This window comes from Rhamphochromis sp. 'chilingali', assembly GCF_963969265.1.
Source record: "Rhamphochromis sp. 'chilingali' genome assembly, chromosome: 22".
Taxonomy (NCBI): domain Eukaryota; kingdom Metazoa; phylum Chordata; class Actinopteri; order Cichliformes; family Cichlidae; genus Rhamphochromis; species Rhamphochromis sp. 'chilingali'.
In genome coordinates this window covers 20,023,364-20,043,255 of record NC_137950.1, presented here as the reverse complement: position 1 = coordinate 20,043,255, position 19,892 = coordinate 20,023,364, and the positions used below count along the sequence as shown (strand labels likewise).

Genomic DNA, 19,892 nt, shown 5'->3' with positions numbered 1-19,892 from the left:
TTAAATATAATGACCTTAACTTGCAAAATTGATAACTTTAAGTAAAGAATCTGAGTACTTCCTCTATACCCCAGATGACGTATAAGAGCACAGTGATGTAAACAGACTCCACAGCAACAACGAGGATTGTGGAAAAAGAGGAAGCCTCTGAAGCGAGATGAAACTTGAAGGTTGCTGTGGTTATTTATTGAAGCCTCTGAGTGAAATGTGCCAGTACATCATGCGGCTATACATTGTAACACTATTACACAGTGCATCATTAAACAGATCCATAAACCACACGGGCAACCAGACCAAATTTTAATGACAAAAGCGTTGATCTGAGATAAGTATACGATGTAATTCAGCAAGGTTTCATGCCTGGTTAAGCATGTACATCTTTTGGCGGCCCACTAACTGATATTACTTCAGTGCAATATTTCAGAGCACATCAACATCCCAGTGAAATTAACTCTGATGTGTGAGCAGACCCGAGTCCAGCACTCCAAACTGTCTCGTGATTATATCGAGATAGATAGAGCAAGTTGTGCACAAAACTCCCCACAGTCTGCAAGCTGTCCTGGCAAATTTAAATACACCTCTGAAAAAATGGTAGAATCATTCTCTAATGTTTACGCTGCTGGAAAATAGGTAATAGATGTGATGCCCCGAGAGTGTTTTTGGAGGCAGTTGGTTTTTCCTCTGTCTGATTACTAAATCTAGGGTTGATATACAGATGTAAATATGCTGCTTAGAAGCACCCTCCTCCCCTATCCCTCCCTCCCTCTTCTCTTCCATCTGGCAGACAATAGTTTAAAATTCTTAATCCATGAGCAACCATTGAACATTAGTGAATTGCAAATTACAGATGTTTTACTGTCTCTCCCCCTTCTTTTTTTCCTGTTTTGATCTGTGCATCCCACTGTCACTCAGTGTCGCATACGCATCCCTGGCTCCTCTGCATTCATTAGACACCCTGTGCCATCATGGCACCATATGACACTGTCATCATTTGGTAATTAAACCTTTGCTCGTTTAAATATGAAAAGCTGGCAAGGGTGTGATCATAAACAATGTTGCGCAAACCAGATTTTCCAGACTAAATGAGAATTCGAGCAGCATCACGCCAGAGGTTTTTCTTTTTCTTTTTCTGTCTTCACTTGGAGCAAAACAATAATGAAAAACAAACGCAGGAAAAGTTGTCCTCGTGCCTAACACATCCGACTGTCGCCCATTAAAATTCATGTAAACTCCTACTTTATTTAAACCACAGAAAATACATTTTAGAAATGTTTTTATAGTCATAGTCACAGATTGCAGCTCTCATCTTTCAGTCTACAAGTAAACAATAATAATAAGCCAAAAGACAACAGCAGCCAACAACATTTTGTGCATGATTACATTACAAAAAGATTTTAAAATCAGACCCCTAAATGATAACTACAGGACACAACATCATTGCTGCACTCTTTTGTCCCCTAAACACAGTTGTGTGCTTGATCATGTTGGACCAGCAGACAATAAAATCTCTTCGGTGCCTGAGGACAAGCGTCAACATCTCCCAGATTCTCATCTAAATTCACACAGGCCTCCATCACTGAAGATTTAGCCAAATGGCTGTGAAGAGGAGGAATGCCCGAACCATTACAAGCCAAACTACTGGCTTTTTATTACCGCTAAACAATCTTCCTCAGAGCCGTCCTTTAGCGTACCTCTGAGCTCAGAGCCGGTGAGAAAGTATGTGGGAGGAGGCCATTCAGTCACATTATGGCTTTCCATAGATCAAGGTCACAATTTTCATGATCATTACACCACTGAAGGTGACAGGAAGCATTTACAGAAGTGATCAGGAGCTTATGTGGGAGCTGCTCATCCGTAGATTTCTGGGGAGAGGAATATATGTGTATACACAGCTTCTCCTGCACCCACAGACACACAAACTAATCAGCAAGTCACACGGGCGCAGCTATCATTGTTCATATAATCATGATTATTACGCTGAAGATAACTAGCGAGGACAAAGACAGAGAAGGAACAGAAACAACAAGACAATGTGTGAAAAATTAAGAAAATCAAATTGTCTGAGCTGGACAAAAAATACAACCTTTTGAGTTTTAAGTCTGCCACCAGGAGGTGACTGCTATATTATGCATTCACATGCCATAGGCTAACACATGTCAGCGGCCCACTGGACAGAAGCTCTGTTTCCCATATTGCTGACATGTGATTGGAAGCTGTTGGCTGTCTGGATGGGACAGAGGCAGCTGGCGGGACACCTCCGAGCCGCCTCGGGCTGATCTCTGTTGTACACACACACACACACACACACACACACACACACACACACACACACATACACACACACACACACACACACACACACATAGAGGAAAAGAGAGAGGAAAAGATAGAGAGAGACGAGCTCCTGCTTCTCCCATAGTGATGAACCCTGGGCCTTATGGGAGGCTGGCTAATGTGTGCTGCCTTTATCCACTGAAAGACATGCTTGTGTGCAGCTCTGATAGTCACTGTTAGTGGTGGTTGATGATGATGAGGATACTTTTATTTTCATTCATGTAAAATGATAAAAGAGAATGCTTGGGAAATGATCATAGCTGGACATTAGTGGCAATTAACTTTTATTGAACAAACAGTAAAGATACATATGATTTCCTTTACAGTTATCCAGAACACTCCTGACTTTCATTCCTGATGCCCTTACCAGCTTTGCTGCAAAGCCTCGCCAGTCTTTGTGAAGTTAAAACCAGAGGGGCACACATTTAACTATTCATGTGGAAAGTTTGATGGGGAAGAGGAAGGATTTAGCCCTTGTTCCCAGTGCAATAAATGCAACATGGAGAATACTTTTGAAAATGACAAGATACAGTCCTATTTTTAATCCGACACTGCAGGGCATATTTAACAGTAACTTCCAAATCTGCATAATGAATGAAGAGCCAGTTCTTTATCTTTATTCCCCAATTTAGGGTCTCAAAGAATGATAGCTATAACATATAACCCTGCTAAACAATAATAATAATAGTAATAATAATAATAATAATAATAATAATAATAATAATAATAATAATAATAATAATAATAATAATAATAATAATAATAATAATGCAATTTTTTTCTTTCATGTTTAAATGCAAATGAGATGTTAATTTTTCTTAATGATTTGCTCTACCTGAGGCATGGAAAAGCTCAGAAACTCGACTGTCTGACTGCCTTTGTGCTCAGGCTATGAAAAGTAATTTAACAAAGTATTTTCTAATCAAAGTAATGTAACCTGATCTCACTTGCATTTGGATCTTTAATACAATACAAAATGACTGGAACCACTCATTATGTGTGTGTGTGTGTGTGTGTGTGTGTGTGTGTGTGTGTGTGTGTGTGTGTGTGTGTGTGTGTGCGTTGAGGGGGTGGAGGGCTGCTGTTGAGGACTAATGACGGGACAGATCATCAGATGAACAGCCAACCTGAAAACACAGCAGACATGGAAAGGCTTTAATTGCAGTTAACAACAAAACGGATGAAGGTAACAGTTTTTTGTTTTTACGCTGTTTTGTTTTCTTTGTTTTGTTTTTTAAGGTCGCTGTAAGGACATTTACAGTTACAGTACGGATCCTCAGAGCAGATAAAGTTCTTCCTGTGTGGGTTTTATCTTCTGAAATATGACCCTGGCAGCTGTAAACTATGGCATTGACTTTTACGCCTATTCTTAATTTTTCATGATTTGCCATCAAAGACAGTAAGCGGTTAAATTGGCTGAAGTGAACTGACGCACTCACTCTAAGTGCGCACACAAAGCAACAACTAAAATCTGATGTGTGGGGCCTACAGAGTGGCGTCAAAATGTCGATCAAAGGCTGACAGATTATTCTTTAACAAATGTTAATGACAAAAATGTGCAATGGCTTAATTTACTTACCTGTAAATCTATTCAGAAGACGCTCAGATATCAAGTTCAACCTTATTCCTAAGTGGATAAACGATATTATTAAAGAGTAATTGATTCCAGTTAAGTGTGAATGGACTAAATTGCTGACATCCGTAAAAATCGAGGTAAAAGCCTCTTTAGATTGCTTAATTATTACTGTTTATTCTTATTGTTATGTGCAGTGTGGATTTAATATCTGCAAAGTTACATATTGCAAAAGGTTCGTTTTTTAACTTGCACTTACTATATTAACATGTTAAATATATTTTTAAAACTGATCGGTTGCATTAACAAGAGCTTAAGAACTGATTGTTTAGATTAGAATTATTTAATTATTGATATACTATAACATCACGTGAGCACCATGGGAGCTATTATAATGCCACTGTCATAAAATAAAACATTAAAAAAAATAAAACTATTTTTTTTTCGATAAGAGACAGAGAGGACCGGACGTGTGTTTCCATGTCTGTGTTGTTATTCAATGAGGCCACACTCTGAGCTTATAATGACTTTATAACTCTGAAATATTAATCTGCTGCATCTTTGAGGGAACAGACTCTCAGCTGACAGCGCCAGAAACAATGTAGGATGCTCTTCAGCAGAGCAAATGCATAAATATATTGAAATAAAATCAGAGAAACGAAACAGAGATCGCGTTTTAATTTTACGTTTCAACTAGGGGATCAATGGAAAACAGTTGTAATGATCCAATTAATTATGGGCAAAATTAAAAGCAAGTGCAAAATCAATCTTTCACGGTGTAGAAGATGGAATCAAATTGATGCGCCATCTGTTCACAGGATTTGTAGCCCAGAGTATGGTAGCCTGGTTGCAGGAGCACAGGGCAGAGTGACGAAATCTAATATACAGTACGGTGTGGAGAGCTATTTTGTAAGTTTTACTGTATTATATGTAAGTGGGAGACCGTGGAGAGGCTGACCTGAACTTCTCAGATCCCCTGCTTATAAAACAACGACATTACGTCTTTGTACATATTTAAGAGTGGGTTGTTTTTTTTTTGTTTTTTTTGTTTTTTGGGGGTTTTTTTTGTGAAACCTATATCAAAATAACAAGGCTGTTATTACTATTACTATTTTTATTCAATCGTACAGAGCATCTTTTCCAAATAAAAATGTGGACATTAATATTAGGTTTACACAATGTGCAAAAAGAGCCTAAATGAGCCTCCATTCTGCAGCAAATTCATCTAAATCAACTTAAATCTGATGACGAACCCCTCCCTTAAATCTAAAAGGATTAATATTCAACTTACAACGAGTGGTGTCAGCTCCCCTCTGCAGGGAAACTCAGATCGATTGGTGACGTTGGAATAACGCGAGGGAGCCAGCCAGCAGCTTGCACAGGAAGAAAAAAGGGGGGAAAACTGATATGACACCTCTACAGAAATAAAACTTCTTAACCACCACTCAGACGCCTCGATCATCCTCCCCACAGTTGCCTGAAAGTGTGAGTTGATGTTCGGCGGGTGGAGCTGCTGGACCGTCGGTGCTCCTTCTTCCCTCTCCACCTCCTTCTCCTCCTCCTCCTCCATGCCACCTTTCCTCTCTCCTCTGCACAGGCCATTAGGAAGCGGGGCAAAAGATAAATTGCTCTCTGTCAATACATTACACCTCTCCTAATGGGTGCACACAGGCTCCAAAAACATTTTCCAAACTCTTGACAAGCAGTCGCATCGTCTTAAATGCCGCTGCTGCATGTCAGAGCGGAGACGAGACAGTGATTTAATTTCTTGAAACTTTAATTTATTTTATTTTTTAAACAACTCGTTTCAGGTTTCTGGTTTTGGTGCTCACTTGATGAAAAGTACCAGGGATTAATTATAACAAGTAAAACTTTGGGGGGGGGGGGGGAGAGATATGTGTAAATATGTGTATTTATATATGTCAGTTCTCCTTTTTGATATATATATATATATATATATATATATATATATATATATATATATATATATATATATATATATATATATATATATATATATATATATAAATTTTTTACCCTGAATGACTTTTTATGAGCTCTCTGATCCCAGGCTGTAACTGCTGAATGGAGCGGTCCCCTCCTCCAAAAAGTAGCACACCTGCGGTCCAAATAGGAGCCAAACAAAGTAAACAGACAAACACACTGATATCATTTGCTCTAAATTATTAATAATAATTTCACCTCCTGCCTAATTCTTGTATGGGGAGGATCAACTGTGGGGTGCAAAAGGCCACGAGAGAGAGTGAGAGAAGGTGAGTAGAAAACTGAGGGAGGGGGATGACGATGGTGATGGTGGCGGTGGTGTTAGTGATGGTGGGGGTCTTATAGGAGGGGGGAGAGAGAGAAAAAAAGAATGTAGCTTTAAGGGAAATGTGCAGCCGGGTGTGAAATTACAGCCTATAGTGCTACATATTGTACCAGAAGCTCTCTCCAAAAACAGTAACAAAAAGAGAAATCATCCTCTAACCTGACCAGGAGGCAGAGCGCGAGATGTGGCCGTCTGCCCCCCCAGTACGACCCCGCCCATCAGCGACCAGCGACCCTGGAGATACATATGTATATGTATAATATATATATGAATTGTGCTCAAAAATGCGTTATTATTATTATTATTATTATTATTATTATTATTATTATTATTATTATTATTATTATTATTATTATTATTATTGCTTTAGGTGCATAGAAATACTAGACTTTTATTTTGGTAATTATATTCTCTTTTATATGTGAAAAAAATCTAAGTGTTATTTTTTTGGTCTTTGTTAATAATTAATGTTCGTATTGTATTTAGAGCCTTATAAAATAATGTGTATATATATATATATATATATATATATATATATATATATATATATATATATATATATATATATATATATATATATATTGACATATTCTAACTGTGTAAAACAGGATGCTAGTAAGATTAAATAAAACGCACCTTCTTCACTTGTCTTCATCATCATTGTTGAAGTCCAAGATTCTCCAGTTTCGGATGGCGAAGTTATCAGTTAATAATTAATAACTTTGCAACCCTTTGCAGGAGTCTACAGGTCTACAACTGACAGATATTTTACTCGAATACTGTTTTTCACTCCTCAGGTTGCAAGCACTCAAGTGCACCCCAAGTTTAACTTTTTTTTTTTTTTTTGGACCACTTTGACAGCCACCTTTAAATTTGAGAAACTATACAGCGCCATCTACAGAAGCTAGGCGGCACTGCTGCGTGCGTAGCAACTTTCACCTCCAACCATCACCCCGGTTCAGTTTGAACCACCGCAATCATCATCACAATCAGCAGAATGTAGTAAAGTGAATACATGTGCATTTACATAGCCAGTTTCAACATTTCCTACATCGGATTAAAGGGAGAAATAGGATAAAGGCAAAAACAAAATGGGCCTAAAGTGGGCCCAGGGCTGGCGGCAAGATCAATACTATTATAATATTAATATTTTTTTAAAGAAAAGAAAAAAAAAGCTTAATAAATAGGAGAGCTACTTCATAGCTTTGAAGAATGGATGGATGTCCGGTATATTCCCAGAAATACGCTTGTTAGTCCGTTTATTTTAGGGAGGAAAAAAATCAGACGAAAACACACATTTAAAATATATATATATGTATAGCTCTAATTCATTGATTTAAAACTTCCAATATGCGATCATATACTTCACTGCCGTTATAATGTCTAATAAAGTCTGATATTTGTAACTCGGAACTCCTTATTTATCTCCCTCCCCTTCCTGCCGGTGTGACAGACCCAGAGACCTCCTCATTTGGACCCCCGGTTTTTTGCGTTGGCGAATCACAAAGTGTTGGCATCTATTGCCTTTGTCTGACAAGTCATCCATATAAGCAAAAGGGGGGTCTGCAGAGGAGAGGGGGAGGGAGGGAGGGGAGGGTTGCAGCTTTTAGAACCACAGACACAGAGAGAGGCTTCATTTCCAACCCAAAGATCCAGCCTAACGCATCCAGCGCGAAAGAGAAACCCCGACGTGTGTGTGCTTGTGTGTGTGTGCGTACGCGCAGGTTCCCTTCGCCGTTTTGACGTGTGACTCAAAGCCACCAGGACTAAAGGAGATACCGGGCCCTGCACACTGGAACCTGAACGTTTCGTTTCTGTAAAAGAGACCCAGTTTGCTCGCTGGCATGCTGTGAGAATTACCTCTGGTCACTCCAGGCTTTGAAAAAATACCGATAAACTGAGCACAGGTCGTGTTTCTGAAACAATCCTTCGGTCATGCTTTGCACCTGCCAGACCTCCGCTGCAGGACGGGACTGTTAAAGAAAAGAAGGGCAACTTTGAGGGGGAAGAAGTTGCCATTAGATCGGTTGCTGAAGCGGGGGTGGAGGGGCAAACTTAGTCCCTCCATCGAGTAGAATCACCTTTTTTTCTTCTTCACATTTTCATTCTTGATAGGAAGGCGAAACGGCGACTTCAGTTGATTATCTGTCTTTCCTTTGCTATCCAATGGATATTCACTGCAAAGCAGACCCCTTTACAGCGATGCACCGTAAGTAGCACAACCCGAGTTTCTTTGCCACTGCAGCTTTTGCATGCATGCGGATAAAATAATAACGGGAATATATAATATTTCTGCACAGCACAAAGGCGGCTCGCAGCAGCCTGTATAGCAATTTGGGACGTAACCGGCATCTTCGTGCATTTAAAAAGACAAAATTACCATCTGATAAACGGACGAACAGAGCCTCAAAAGGAATCATAAGACTGGCAGTGGAATAAATATTATATTTAATACGAATTTCAGACCTTATATCTTTCGTGTGCGCGAATTTGAACCTCGCGAAATGTTCTGAAATTGTCACAGCCAAGCTGCTCCGCTCACAGCAGCAATGTGCACAAATTCAACTTTTTAACCACTAGTAAACAAAGAACATGCGTTGGCAGGTACTTTGTAATTTACACGTGCATCCCCACGTAGCTTCCCGCGCAGCGCGCGCGTGTGTGTAGGCCTAATAAGTCAGGACACATTACACATCTATTACTCAAATTATCCAGCTAACAACAAGCTCTGTGTGCAGCACTTTGTAGTCAACGCACAGTGTGCTTTACTCGTAATTTGGCGAATGTGTGTGAATTATTGATAATCTCTCCGTTTACTAAAATAATATGTAATGTGAGTAATCAAGGCTTGTTCAATTATTTAAATTTGCATGAAGGGAATGAAGGAGCTCGTAACTTAATAGCCAACAGGAGCCGTGAGGTGCTAAGAAAATATCAAGTCTTTGTTTCGACTGTGTGAAACTTTCATGGAGTGTCAAAAATATATTTATATTATTTTTTAAATTCATTTCGGGACATGCATTTCCGTTGTGGAGGAGGCTTACAGGTCCAATTTAAGGAGGAAGATGTCACAATAAGAGAGATTATTTACAATAATATTTAAAATATTAGAAATAAACACATGCATATTCTAAATAATTTTGTGGTTGAGTAGGTGAGTGTCACATCGATATTTATTTATTTATTGAAAGTATTTTAATTCACGACGTTTGAGATTGATTTTTGTAACTTAATTTGAATAAAATATGTATACATATAAAAAAAATACATCAAGCAACATTCATCAAAATAATAATAAAAATTATTTTAGTCAGTTTTTATTTTGTGAAAATATGTGACCAAATTAAATAAATATTTAATATCTTACATATTGCTTTGCGCTGCTGTCACTATGTCCACTTTTAAATCTCCAGCAGCTGAAACAATCATACAATTTTTGCGATTATTCTGAAAACATATTATTATTTAGTCGCTTTGGTGAAGCTGTTTGAGAAACAAAGAGAAATATGGTATTGTAATTTCATAAAATTAAAATAGAAGCTACATACTTTTTTAATGAAAAAAATATATATTTTAAATTACACCATTAGAGGGTTCTCGATAATAATAAATGCATGTAGGTCAGCCTACTCACTTATATTACACACGCCTTTGCTCCGTGATTTTTTTCTGCCTGATATAATTTTTTTTAAATACTTACCTGCCTGGACCTTCCTGTCTATTACGACCTTATGTAATGTTACGTCTGTTTGTGGTGTTGCTGTTGTATCCCACGTAGGGCACGGAGGTGTGAACCAGCTCGGCGGGGTGTTTGTGAACGGCAGACCCCTCCCGGACGTGGTGAGACAGCGGATAGTGGAGCTGGCCCACCAGGGCGTCCGGCCCTGCGACATCTCCAGGCAGCTGCGGGTCAGCCACGGCTGCGTCAGCAAGATCCTGGGCAGGTAGGTGAAAACTCTCAGCCCTGCATTCAGCCAGGCAGGTTTTCCTAGCAGGAGAGTATGTAACGCAGATGTAAAATAATGTGGGAAGAGAGAATTGAACATAGCCTACTAAACTCAGCTCTGCTTTTAATAATCTTGAAATATAAATGAAAACTGCCTTTGAGTAACCGTTATAATTAGCAGTCTGTTAGTTTGGGAGGGGTCAGATGACTTGTTAGTTTAGTGTCCACTAAAAGGATTTGACAACAGAACTATATGTTTGCACAGCGTGCGGTTTCCTGCTAGTAATTATTATTTTATTTTTATTTAAAGGTAACGATTAAAACTGATTGGGGTTTTTTCTTTTTTCTTTTTTTAAAGAAGTTAAATGTTTCACACTTTCGTGTTAAACAAAACATAACTGGATTTGCCCACTCTTAAGGTTAACAGTCCGTTTATTGCTCGTATTGATTTAATTATTGCAGGTTTTTGTTTTGCAGATACTACGAGACTGGTAGCATCAAACCAGGGGTAATTGGTGGGTCTAAACCCAAAGTAGCCACGCCAAAGGTTGTGGAAAAAATAGCAGACTACAAGAGACAAAACCCAACCATGTTTGCCTGGGAGATCAGAGACAGACTTCTGGCAGAGGGCATCTGCGACAATGACACTGTTCCCAGCGTCTCATCCATTAACAGGTAGGGGGAAATGGAAATTATAGAGTGACTTCAAAATAAATACACAATTTGGATTTTTTTTTTTTCCTTTGTGAATGTAGTTTAGGTAAACGACGGGCTGCCGGATGTAAACACTTTAATGAAGAGGGCCGGCAGGGCGCAAATTGAAAATCATTTATCACTGTATGTCTGGGCTAAACGCGCCACCCACTGCAGAATATTGTTTGACCAACTTCTTGCTGCCCGGCACGCCGAGGCTGCCTGCGGTCTCAGAGGTGCAATTCAATCTTTCAGGCCAAACTCCCTCAACAATCAGCAGTACATCCAGGACTGAGTGAATCTGTCGTGATGAAAACCGATCAATATTCGGTGACCAGATCCCGTGGCGCTATAAAGAAGGCCAATTTTCTTTAGCACATCTAATGTGCTGGAGCTACTGCACAGAGAAAGCAACGCGGGTTTTTCAGCAAGATAATATTTCGGAAATATATATATATATATATATATATATATATATATATATATATATACATCTTTTTTTATCACATTTCTTATCACATTTTCAGTTCATTCACAATTGTCCCTATAATTGCTTTCATCTCTTCAAAGTATTTTTTAACAGCATATAGTTATAGCCTGTATTTTGAAAACGGCAGTCACAGCAAGACCCAGGACATCCCCACTATCACCTCACCCTTCCTTACCCTGTCCCCCTCCCACCACCACCACCACCACCAGAGATCCCTGGTGATGAACTTTGGTTAAGAGGCACTGTTCCATAGAGCCAGCATCAGCATTACATTTTAATGAGCTGATGGGAGAGCATGGACAGCTCCACACAAGACATCTTTTAAATAGAGAAAAGGCTGAAGAAAATTCATTTCATGCTTCGTGGCTGCTTAAAAAGCCCCATTTAAGGAGGCTCAGACACATGTATGTGATAAATTCAAAATGTACATTAATATCATTAAAAGAGCCCTATAAAGTTTTTCAATTCCAATTAAAGCTTTCTATTTTGGAAGGAAGCTGTGTGTGTGAGAGGGGGGAGACTTATGTGTCTTTGTTTATGTGGGAAATTAAAATGCAAACACAAAGCGGTATAATTCTATCAGCCAAATATGAGAGCTACTTTGAATTTCTATTATGGCTTAATGCTGAATATATTTTTCAATAGAACTCATGTAAGAGTTCAGTGTCTTGCTCCAAAAACACATATAAATGAAACTCTATGAGCATTTGCTTTGATTTAGCTACGGCTAAATATTTTAACATAACAATGAAATTTTAACAATGAAAACATTCTCAGTGATTCGGTCAGTTGCAAACTTAGATGCAGCAGTTCTTAAAAGTCACTATAATAATAGCTTAATCCATTTCAAGAAATGTTTGCACTTGAAAAAGGGGTTTTCCCAGTTAAGTAGTTATGTAGAAAAAAGAAAAAACAAGGCCATAGCCAGAGTCTTTTCCAGCTGGATGGTTGTGAGTGAGTGGGGCCAGTTGTGGGTTTCTGTGGCAGACAGTTTGACCTCAGGACTTGTGACAAAGGGGATGCTTGATTTAAACACCTCTCCCCTGTGCATGCATTATTAAATGCTACAGAGATAGTGTTGTACTGTTCGTCAGGGCCACCACAACCAACCAGTAACGCTACCTTGGGTGCTAGACATAAAAAAAAGGGTCTTCAATGGCGTTCAATATTATTGATTCAGGAGTAAAGCAATTTTAATATCTCTTCAGGGGATTTTCAGCAACAGCCAGGTCATTAATTCATTCTCCCAAATTGCTTATTCAATATCAAGAACATGGATACCAAATAAAGTCTTTGAATTTATGTAGCACACACAAGTCAAGGGGTCGAATAACTGTTATGGGGAGAAGTGAAAAAAATTAAAACATCAATATGCGCTTTCTGCAAAGGCTTGTTGTTAGGTAGCTTTGCCTTCGAGGGGAGTTTTCTTGGTTTTTGTTTTTGTTTTTAATTCGTGACAGTGTGGGATTAATTTTTCTGAAGGCTTCTGGCACCTACATAACATTGATATCGGATGACCAAAATAAAAACCATACTATTTTTGATTCAGAGTTCCAATCTACATAGTCACAAATGAGCGATAAGAACACCATCCAAAAGGCTCTACGGTCCTCACACCGCCTTCTTTTTTTTTAGTACTTTTAAATGGCTCTCGTGGCATACGTGATGAATAGTTTTAAAGTTTACAAATTATTGTGACAGCTCCCTCTCTCCCCAGTTGCCATTCAGATTAAAGGAATCTAATGCTGGCGTAAGCTTGTGCAAGGCAATAAGGAACTATTGCTTTCCTGTCACATATAATTTATAGCTTTCTATTTGCATCTGTTTGCCCGTGTGACTAATCCCCAACTTTTTCTCCCCAAGCCCCGATCAATACAACCTCATCCGCACTGGCACATGGGGGCTGGTGGTTCTGCGGAGATGTTTGATCTGGGAGGCAAAGCGGGCTGCTATAGGGCTGTGATCGGCCCAGTGAAACCCCCTTCACAGTGGGGGAGAGAGAGAGAGAGACAGAGAGAGAGAGCGTGCTGATTAGTGTGGGCCAGGTAGAGTCAGTGAAGCTGATCATTGAGGTGAATTGATGTGATTTCATGCTTTGTTTGCAAGATCACTCAGACCAAAAGTGCAATGAAGACTTTTCTTCAGTCTCACTTTTAAGGTAGAACCACTGACCAGATCCCCTCTTGTGTATGAGTTACATTTGATAGCTTATTCACAGTAACTGCTATGACTGATTTCTATGCATAGATAAGTGTCATATATGTGAGGTGACATGTGCTTTTCTGGTGTTGCTCAGGATCATCCGAACAAAAGTCCAGCAGCCTTTCCATCCATCTCCTGATGGGACATCTCTGTCGACACCAGGCCACACAATTGGTAATATTACAGCTCCCATGTGTGCTATAAATATATATATACATGTATATCAAATAGGAGTTGCTGATTTTTTTTCCTGTCTTTTTCTCAGTACCAAGCACAGCCTCTCCACCTGTAACTAGCGCCTCCAACGACCCTGCGGGATCCTATTCCATCAATGGAATTCTGGGTATTCCACGATCCAATGGTGAAAAGAGGAAAAGAGATGAAGGTAAGTGAGATTTTTACTTTTAAGAAAAAATGAACACATAAGATCAGGAGGAAAAAAAAGTCTTTTTAAAAACGAGGTTACAGCTTTGTACTATAAAACCCTCTGTGCTGAACATGCAATTACAGCATTCAAACCTGCTTCAGTTCCAGTAGATGACCCTTATAAAACACCTAAGTCTGAACTCTGTTACACTGCTGTGTCAACCTGCCAAGGAGTCTTTTGATTTGAAGACACGACCTCCGCTGTTGTCTCCTGCAATTAATCTTTATGGAAGTGATTAAAGGGCTTTAGATAATTACATGTCAAGATGATGTAGCCAACCACCCAGGTCAGTCAAGAAAGCGGCTATAGCTCTGTGGAGGGCTTGTGGTTTTTGTTTTGTTTTTTTAGAGCAAAAGTGGCTCTAGTTTTGCAGCTGAAGTCGTAGGTTAGTGGATGTAAGGGGGCCTGAGGCGATAAAGATTATTGGTTCTGTAAGCAATAGGCTTCCTTAATGTCACTACATAAGAAGCTGATGAGAATAGCTAAACAGATGCACTCGTGTTACAAGGCGTGTATGGGTATGGAGGGATGATGTCGCTGCTGAAAAGGGGCAGTTATCTCAAACAGGGTGGGGAATGAGTGCCTTATTTCTGCAGTGCTCTGGAATGAGAGCTAATCAGAGCGCGGCAGCAGTTTACATAGCGTCTTCTTTGTTCTGGCGTTTGTTGAGAAGCACAGGGGTTTGCGGGATATTGAGTGGAATTGATGTTTTATGTGCGTGCAGGGAGGGAGGGATGACTAATGACCTGTCAGAGGTAGATTTCCTGGCAAAGATATAAAAACCAGCATGACGTGGACATGGCAAATGACATAATCAAGTCTTTCCCTGTAAGAGATGCAATCGCAGTGGCATAATGCAAACGTCTGGTATTTTCAAGGGTTCATTTTCAGTCGTTCGAGGACCTCTCATATTAGCCAGGGTGTAATGTCTAGTCACTGAATGATAGAATGCACACATTTCTATGCAGATTGCTACTGAAGGGCAAAGAGGTATTAAAGGGCATGGAGAGGAATAAGGTGTGTGTGTGTGTGTGTGTGTGTGTGTGTGTGTATGTGTGTGTCTGAGAGAGAGAGAGAGAGAGAGAGAGAGAGAGAGAGAAGGAGAACTGGCCTGTTTTGTGGAGGTCTTCCAGGTGACAGCACCATGTTTCTATGGCTATTCAGTCTCAAATGATTCCCCTGATGTGCTGCCATTTCTGTGATTTAGGTGCTCGTCCAGCATTACATAGAAAGAGACGAAAGCTGCATGTGTGTGCGTGGATGCGTGTGCCTGTGTGCGTGCGTGTTTAAGTCAGAGTAGGGCTCATACTGACAGAGATGGTGGAGCTTTGGTTCTTATATACTCTCGCAAAAGCCAGCTGGTGCCTACCTGAAACTACAGGGTCATGGATACTTCATCTCTCCAAAACATAAAACCTTGGGCCTTTGGCCACACACAGCTGCAAAAGCAATGTCTTGCCTCAAGCCACAGTTTGTAAGAATAGTATATTACATACGATGCTACCCTGTAGACACAATTGTCCTGTTGCTGTCTTCCCTTAAAGTGCACTTTACCAAACAAAAAGATTTTGCTGCAGGTAGGTTAAACTGTCCATTGCACGAGGGCTCTCGCTACAGTTATGCCATGTTCTCTGCATGATGAGGAATGCAAAGATTTTTGCTTTAGTAATAAATTTGAGCCGCTGAGTAAATGTGATTCACTGTGTGAATAATGTTCTGACATTTGAGCTGCAACTCCAATCCGTCCTCTCTTGTGGTTTAGGAGACCGATATTGCCATGTAGCAATATTTTAGGGGTGTATTTTTGAAAGTAAAGCATTTATGCATGATGTGGACTTCGCTGACATCACATTTAAGCGGTGGTTGTAGCATTTGCATATTCATATTATATACCAATGAAAGCAAAGATGTTCGGAGATGTTAGAAAGATATTGCTGTTATCGGAGCGCTTCATTGTTGTTTTGGGTTCAAAGCAGATTTTCTCTCTGTGTTTCAGCAATGCCTTGTTTGCTGTTCAGACATATCTTCCTTCACTCAGTAGGCAGTAGTGTATACTGGGTTAATGCTGGGATTAAATTTCCTCACAGCACAGTAGCTTGCCTGAGCCCTATTTAACTTGGTAAGCCTCATGATTATTATGGCACAAGCAGTCATTATCAAGGGTTGAAAACATGAACAAAAATGAGAGAGAAGGAAAGGAGGGGAAGGGTTAGGGAGGGGAGGCGGTGTGCAACACAAGCCCCAGTGAAATGGATTGGCCGTGTAGCCCAGAGTATTTGTTTTAGGCAGTAGCCGTGGCTCTCTGCCAAGCCGGCAGACAGCTCCTAAGTTTCCAAGTCAGCAGTGCCCTTAAAAAAGGTTCCCCCATTACAGGCGGGATGTAGAGATAATGTAGTGTGACACACGTTATGTACACTGGGTCTCGGCAAGAGGAGCTTCAGGGACACAGGTGTCATAAGAGCCATTAATCTGCTATTGTCACGTGTTATTACAAATTAAAAGTAGCATGTTACACTTGGCAGCCATTGTTGCAGACGGACAGGGTGTGGGAGAGAGAGGGAGGGAGCACGAGCGAGACCCCAGGAGATGGTGTCTTTGGTGACCACGGCTGTCTGCACGTTTTACAAATTGACATATATTAGAATTCGCAATTCTGCAGAGAAAAGCTATTACCTCACAGATTAACATCCAAGTACCCCACCACCCGCCTCACCCCTGCATCCCTGCTCGAAAACCCCCCACTGCTTCTGACACTGTGGGCTTCAGAAAAGACAAAGGAGAAGCTGCTTCTCCCCGAGTGAAGTAAAAACAGTCGAAATATTTGAGCACAAATTTGCTTTCGGTGTTGTTTTTGAGTTTGTTCGTTTTTTTTTTTCATGTTATTAGTGAATGTGTGTAAGAGCTGAATTGACTTAAGCAGACAACTCGGAGGTGTGTTGATAACAGGCCGTGTCCATGAAGTGTGTCCGGTCCTTTAAAGTGATATCATATGTCCTTTCAAAGCAACTCGCCAATTGCACAATCAGACCGGTAGATGATTCTTAATTTCAGCCATTGTGTGTGCTTTTCTTGCTTTTTGTCTGGCTTTCTTTTTTGATTTATGAAAGAAATACCAAGAGAGAAATTTCATGATAAGATGATCATCATATATTTCAAAACCCAACAACAATAGCCAGTGGCAGTCAGAATGGATGTGATTCTGTGCTTCAGTAGCTGTTGAATTAATTATTTCTCATCTCTGAGCGTCATGAGGACTGAACTGAGGCGTGTGGATGGAGATGAGTGATGGAGCGGGCCGCCGTCACACCCTGCTCTGTGTATCAGCATCTGTTTTGGGAGAGAGGAAGAATCAACACAGGAACTGGGAGTGCAGCAAAATGTCAGCACCGAAGTGTAACCTCCGAATTAGATTAATAAAGCCTTTAAAAGCTTGGCAACATCACAACAAATTAATGGCCACCACTAGGTGATATTCGACGTACCCAAATTCTCAGGAGTAATCACATTTTTTTGCAAGTAATCAATCAGGCTATGTTTGGCTAATAAAATGTGAAATAATGCAAAAAAAAATGGGTTTAAAGTTCTCAAATTCTTATTACCAAAATTTAATTTCTGCTGATCTACACAATTTGTTGTTCCTACAGTAACACAGAAAAAACATATTACATCCAGAAGACAGTATTTCATCTATGTTTACATAATCAGAATAATCAATTAGCAAGCCAAAATGAAGCTGAGTTCATCCAATTTGATGCAAACGAGTTTTAATTTGATTTCATTTAGCCAAGAATTGAATCAGGCGGGAAATTATACAGGTATATTATTGTGAAATACGTGAATGTGTTGAGGGAACAAACTCGTATGCATGTTGACATGTTATTTAAACACGAAGCAGACCGGGTGGGAGTACAGTTGGGAGGGGGCAAAGCTCATTCGTCTAAGGGAGTCTTTCCTGACCTCAAGGTGCCTCAAACACAAACTTCAAAACTCAATTTTCATTAAACGAAAGACCTTAAACTTCTATTCTGAAGCCCCTCTCTTCTTCTAAGAAAAGCTGCTATTCATACTCAGTCTACACTTCATTTGCGATAATTGTTATCAAAAATAACAACTGTGACGGAGAAGCCAGTCACTCAGACCGACTTCAGACTCGGAGTTGCATTGGCTTAAGTCTCCTGCTAGGGGTCATGACCTCTGGGTGCCAATCCTGCAGAGAGGAGGCTGCTTCATAAAGCTGGTTATCTGATCTGATGGAGGCTACTCCCTTGTTACCAGAGTGTTAATACAGACCGATGTCAAGATGAATATCTTCAGTGCCAGCGGTGATCAATAAGTGACCACAGAGCGAGACAAGCAACAACAAAGCCACTGTGGTCAGAGATTATTATCACTGCAGCGTAATGGGCAGATTTAGAAATGTCCAGATGATGGTTCGGACTTTCGGAAGAGATTTTGAAGCACTTATGCAAGCTGATGCATTTTTATTTAACAATATGTATGGCTATATAAGCAAAATGTTAAAGTTAACATTTCTAAATTTAAATATAGTAGATATATAGTGTAGATCAGGCTTGGTCAAATTTAATTGACAGCGGCTTCAGCTCGCTAACACATTAACTCTTTAAACCCTGAACCATGAAATAAGTAGCAGAAAATTCTTCTTTTTTAAAAAAAAAAATATATATATATGCATTTGTGAGTTTAGTTTGTGACAGTTTATTATTTCTTTATTGCTTAAAACTGTATTGTGCAATTTATTAAATTTTTTATGTTGAGGGTGGGATCACACTGATCATGTGGAAGTCTCAAAAACACAAAAAATCACATATTAAATGTGATAAACTGGGCATTAAGAGGTTAAACTAATGAGGCAGAAATCAGTCAAATGTAAATTATTATCAAATTACTAATTTAGATACTATTTTTTTTTTTTCAATCTTGAGTATGGAAAAAAAGTAAATCTAAATAAAAAACCTCACACTCCAGAGCTTTTCCAGTTAGGCCTTTCTAGGTTTGACTTAAAATAACTACCTTGCTGTGGTTAAGCAACTTTGTCATGGGTTTTAATGATAGCAACAGGGGTAATAAGGTGAGAGAACAATCATAGTCATGGTTTAAAAAACCAGTTTTCACCAGCAACGGGAATGTCTGGTGTTAAAGATGTTTTGTTGGCACTTATAATGACATAATTGTACTCTTTTTTTTATCCTAATGCACAGGAGTCATAATTCACTTAAGAACAATATGTTCTTTTGGGGCTTTGGTGTTTTTTTGGGGGAAACATTCTCCAAACTACTTAAACCTATGCTTGAAGAATCATAATTACATAGCTTCCTGAATGGTCTTAAGAGAGTCGTCTTCTTCACCAAAACACCACCTCTGCTGATTTGTCAGAAGAGAATCAGTAGCAGGGAGGGCAGATTGGACTGAGTGGGAGGAAAAGTGTGTAGCTTGACCCAGGATGGTTTGTCTTGTGTGTGGGAAGTGTATTCCACACTGGTGAATGACAAATATGGTTGGGGGTATTGATCAGGGTGTTGTGGATCAGGCTCGCTGATGGAAAGTAATTAATGACTCTATTTGCTTTGGTAGCAAAGAGGACAACTGGGTTTGATAAAGTGACTTGGTGCAGCTGTAGCAGGTGAGATTATCCACCTGAATGTACCAAAGTGCCACTACAGGGGCAAGAAAGCAGTTTTTTGGGGGGAGGTGTTTCCTTGTTTTTGTTGTGTATGAATTGCGTTATGCTCTTAAAGTAATAAATTTAACTTTTTACCAAGTAGTAGAGCTGTATCGTTGTATTTGCTGGGTATTGCACATGTTAAACCAGTGGGGATAGGCCCCTCTAGGGGGGTATAGAGTAGCGGTCCCCAACCTTTTTTGCACCACGGACCGGTT

At 39.7% G+C, this 19,892-nt stretch overlaps 1 protein-coding gene and 2 long non-coding RNA genes across 6 annotated transcripts in view; 1 reads left to right on the top strand and 2 right to left on the bottom strand.

Moving 5' to 3' along the window:
• Positions 1–3,375: 3,375 nt before the first annotated feature.
• On the bottom strand, positions 3,376–5,739 carry LOC308391374. The gene is made up of 3 exons (XR_013970603.1): positions 5,199–5,739; positions 3,914–3,961; positions 3,376–3,461 (listed from the first exon to the last, which is right to left on the bottom strand). It is a non-coding gene; the product is annotated as an uncharacterized lncRNA (long non-coding RNA).
• A 204-nt stretch (positions 5,740–5,943) lies between these two features.
• LOC308391373 lies at positions 5,944–7,592 on the bottom strand. The gene is made up of 3 exons (XR_013970602.1): positions 6,873–7,592; positions 6,396–6,470; positions 5,944–6,026 (listed from the first exon to the last, which is right to left on the bottom strand). It is a non-coding gene; the product is annotated as an uncharacterized lncRNA (long non-coding RNA).
• A 263-nt stretch (positions 7,593–7,855) lies between these two features.
• The window catches only part of pax2b (paired box 2b), a 29,809-nt gene continuing 17,772 nt past the window's right edge, over positions 7,856–19,892 (top strand). For 2 of the 4 annotated variants that reach the window (XM_080872559.1, XM_080872560.1), the window contains exons 1-5: positions 7,856–8,445; positions 10,015–10,180; positions 10,660–10,857; positions 13,662–13,741; positions 13,833–13,952. In XM_080872559.1, coding sequence (XP_080728685.1) covers positions 8,403–8,445; positions 10,015–10,180; positions 10,660–10,857; positions 13,662–13,741; positions 13,833–13,952 — 607 coding nt within the window. In that variant the 5' untranslated portion in view covers positions 7,856–8,402. Of the gene's footprint in view, positions 8,446–9,999; positions 10,181–10,659; positions 10,858–13,661; positions 13,742–13,832; positions 13,953–19,892 lie in introns of all 4 variants that reach the window. The other 2 variants (XM_080872558.1, XM_080872557.1) reach the window with 2 other exon arrangements.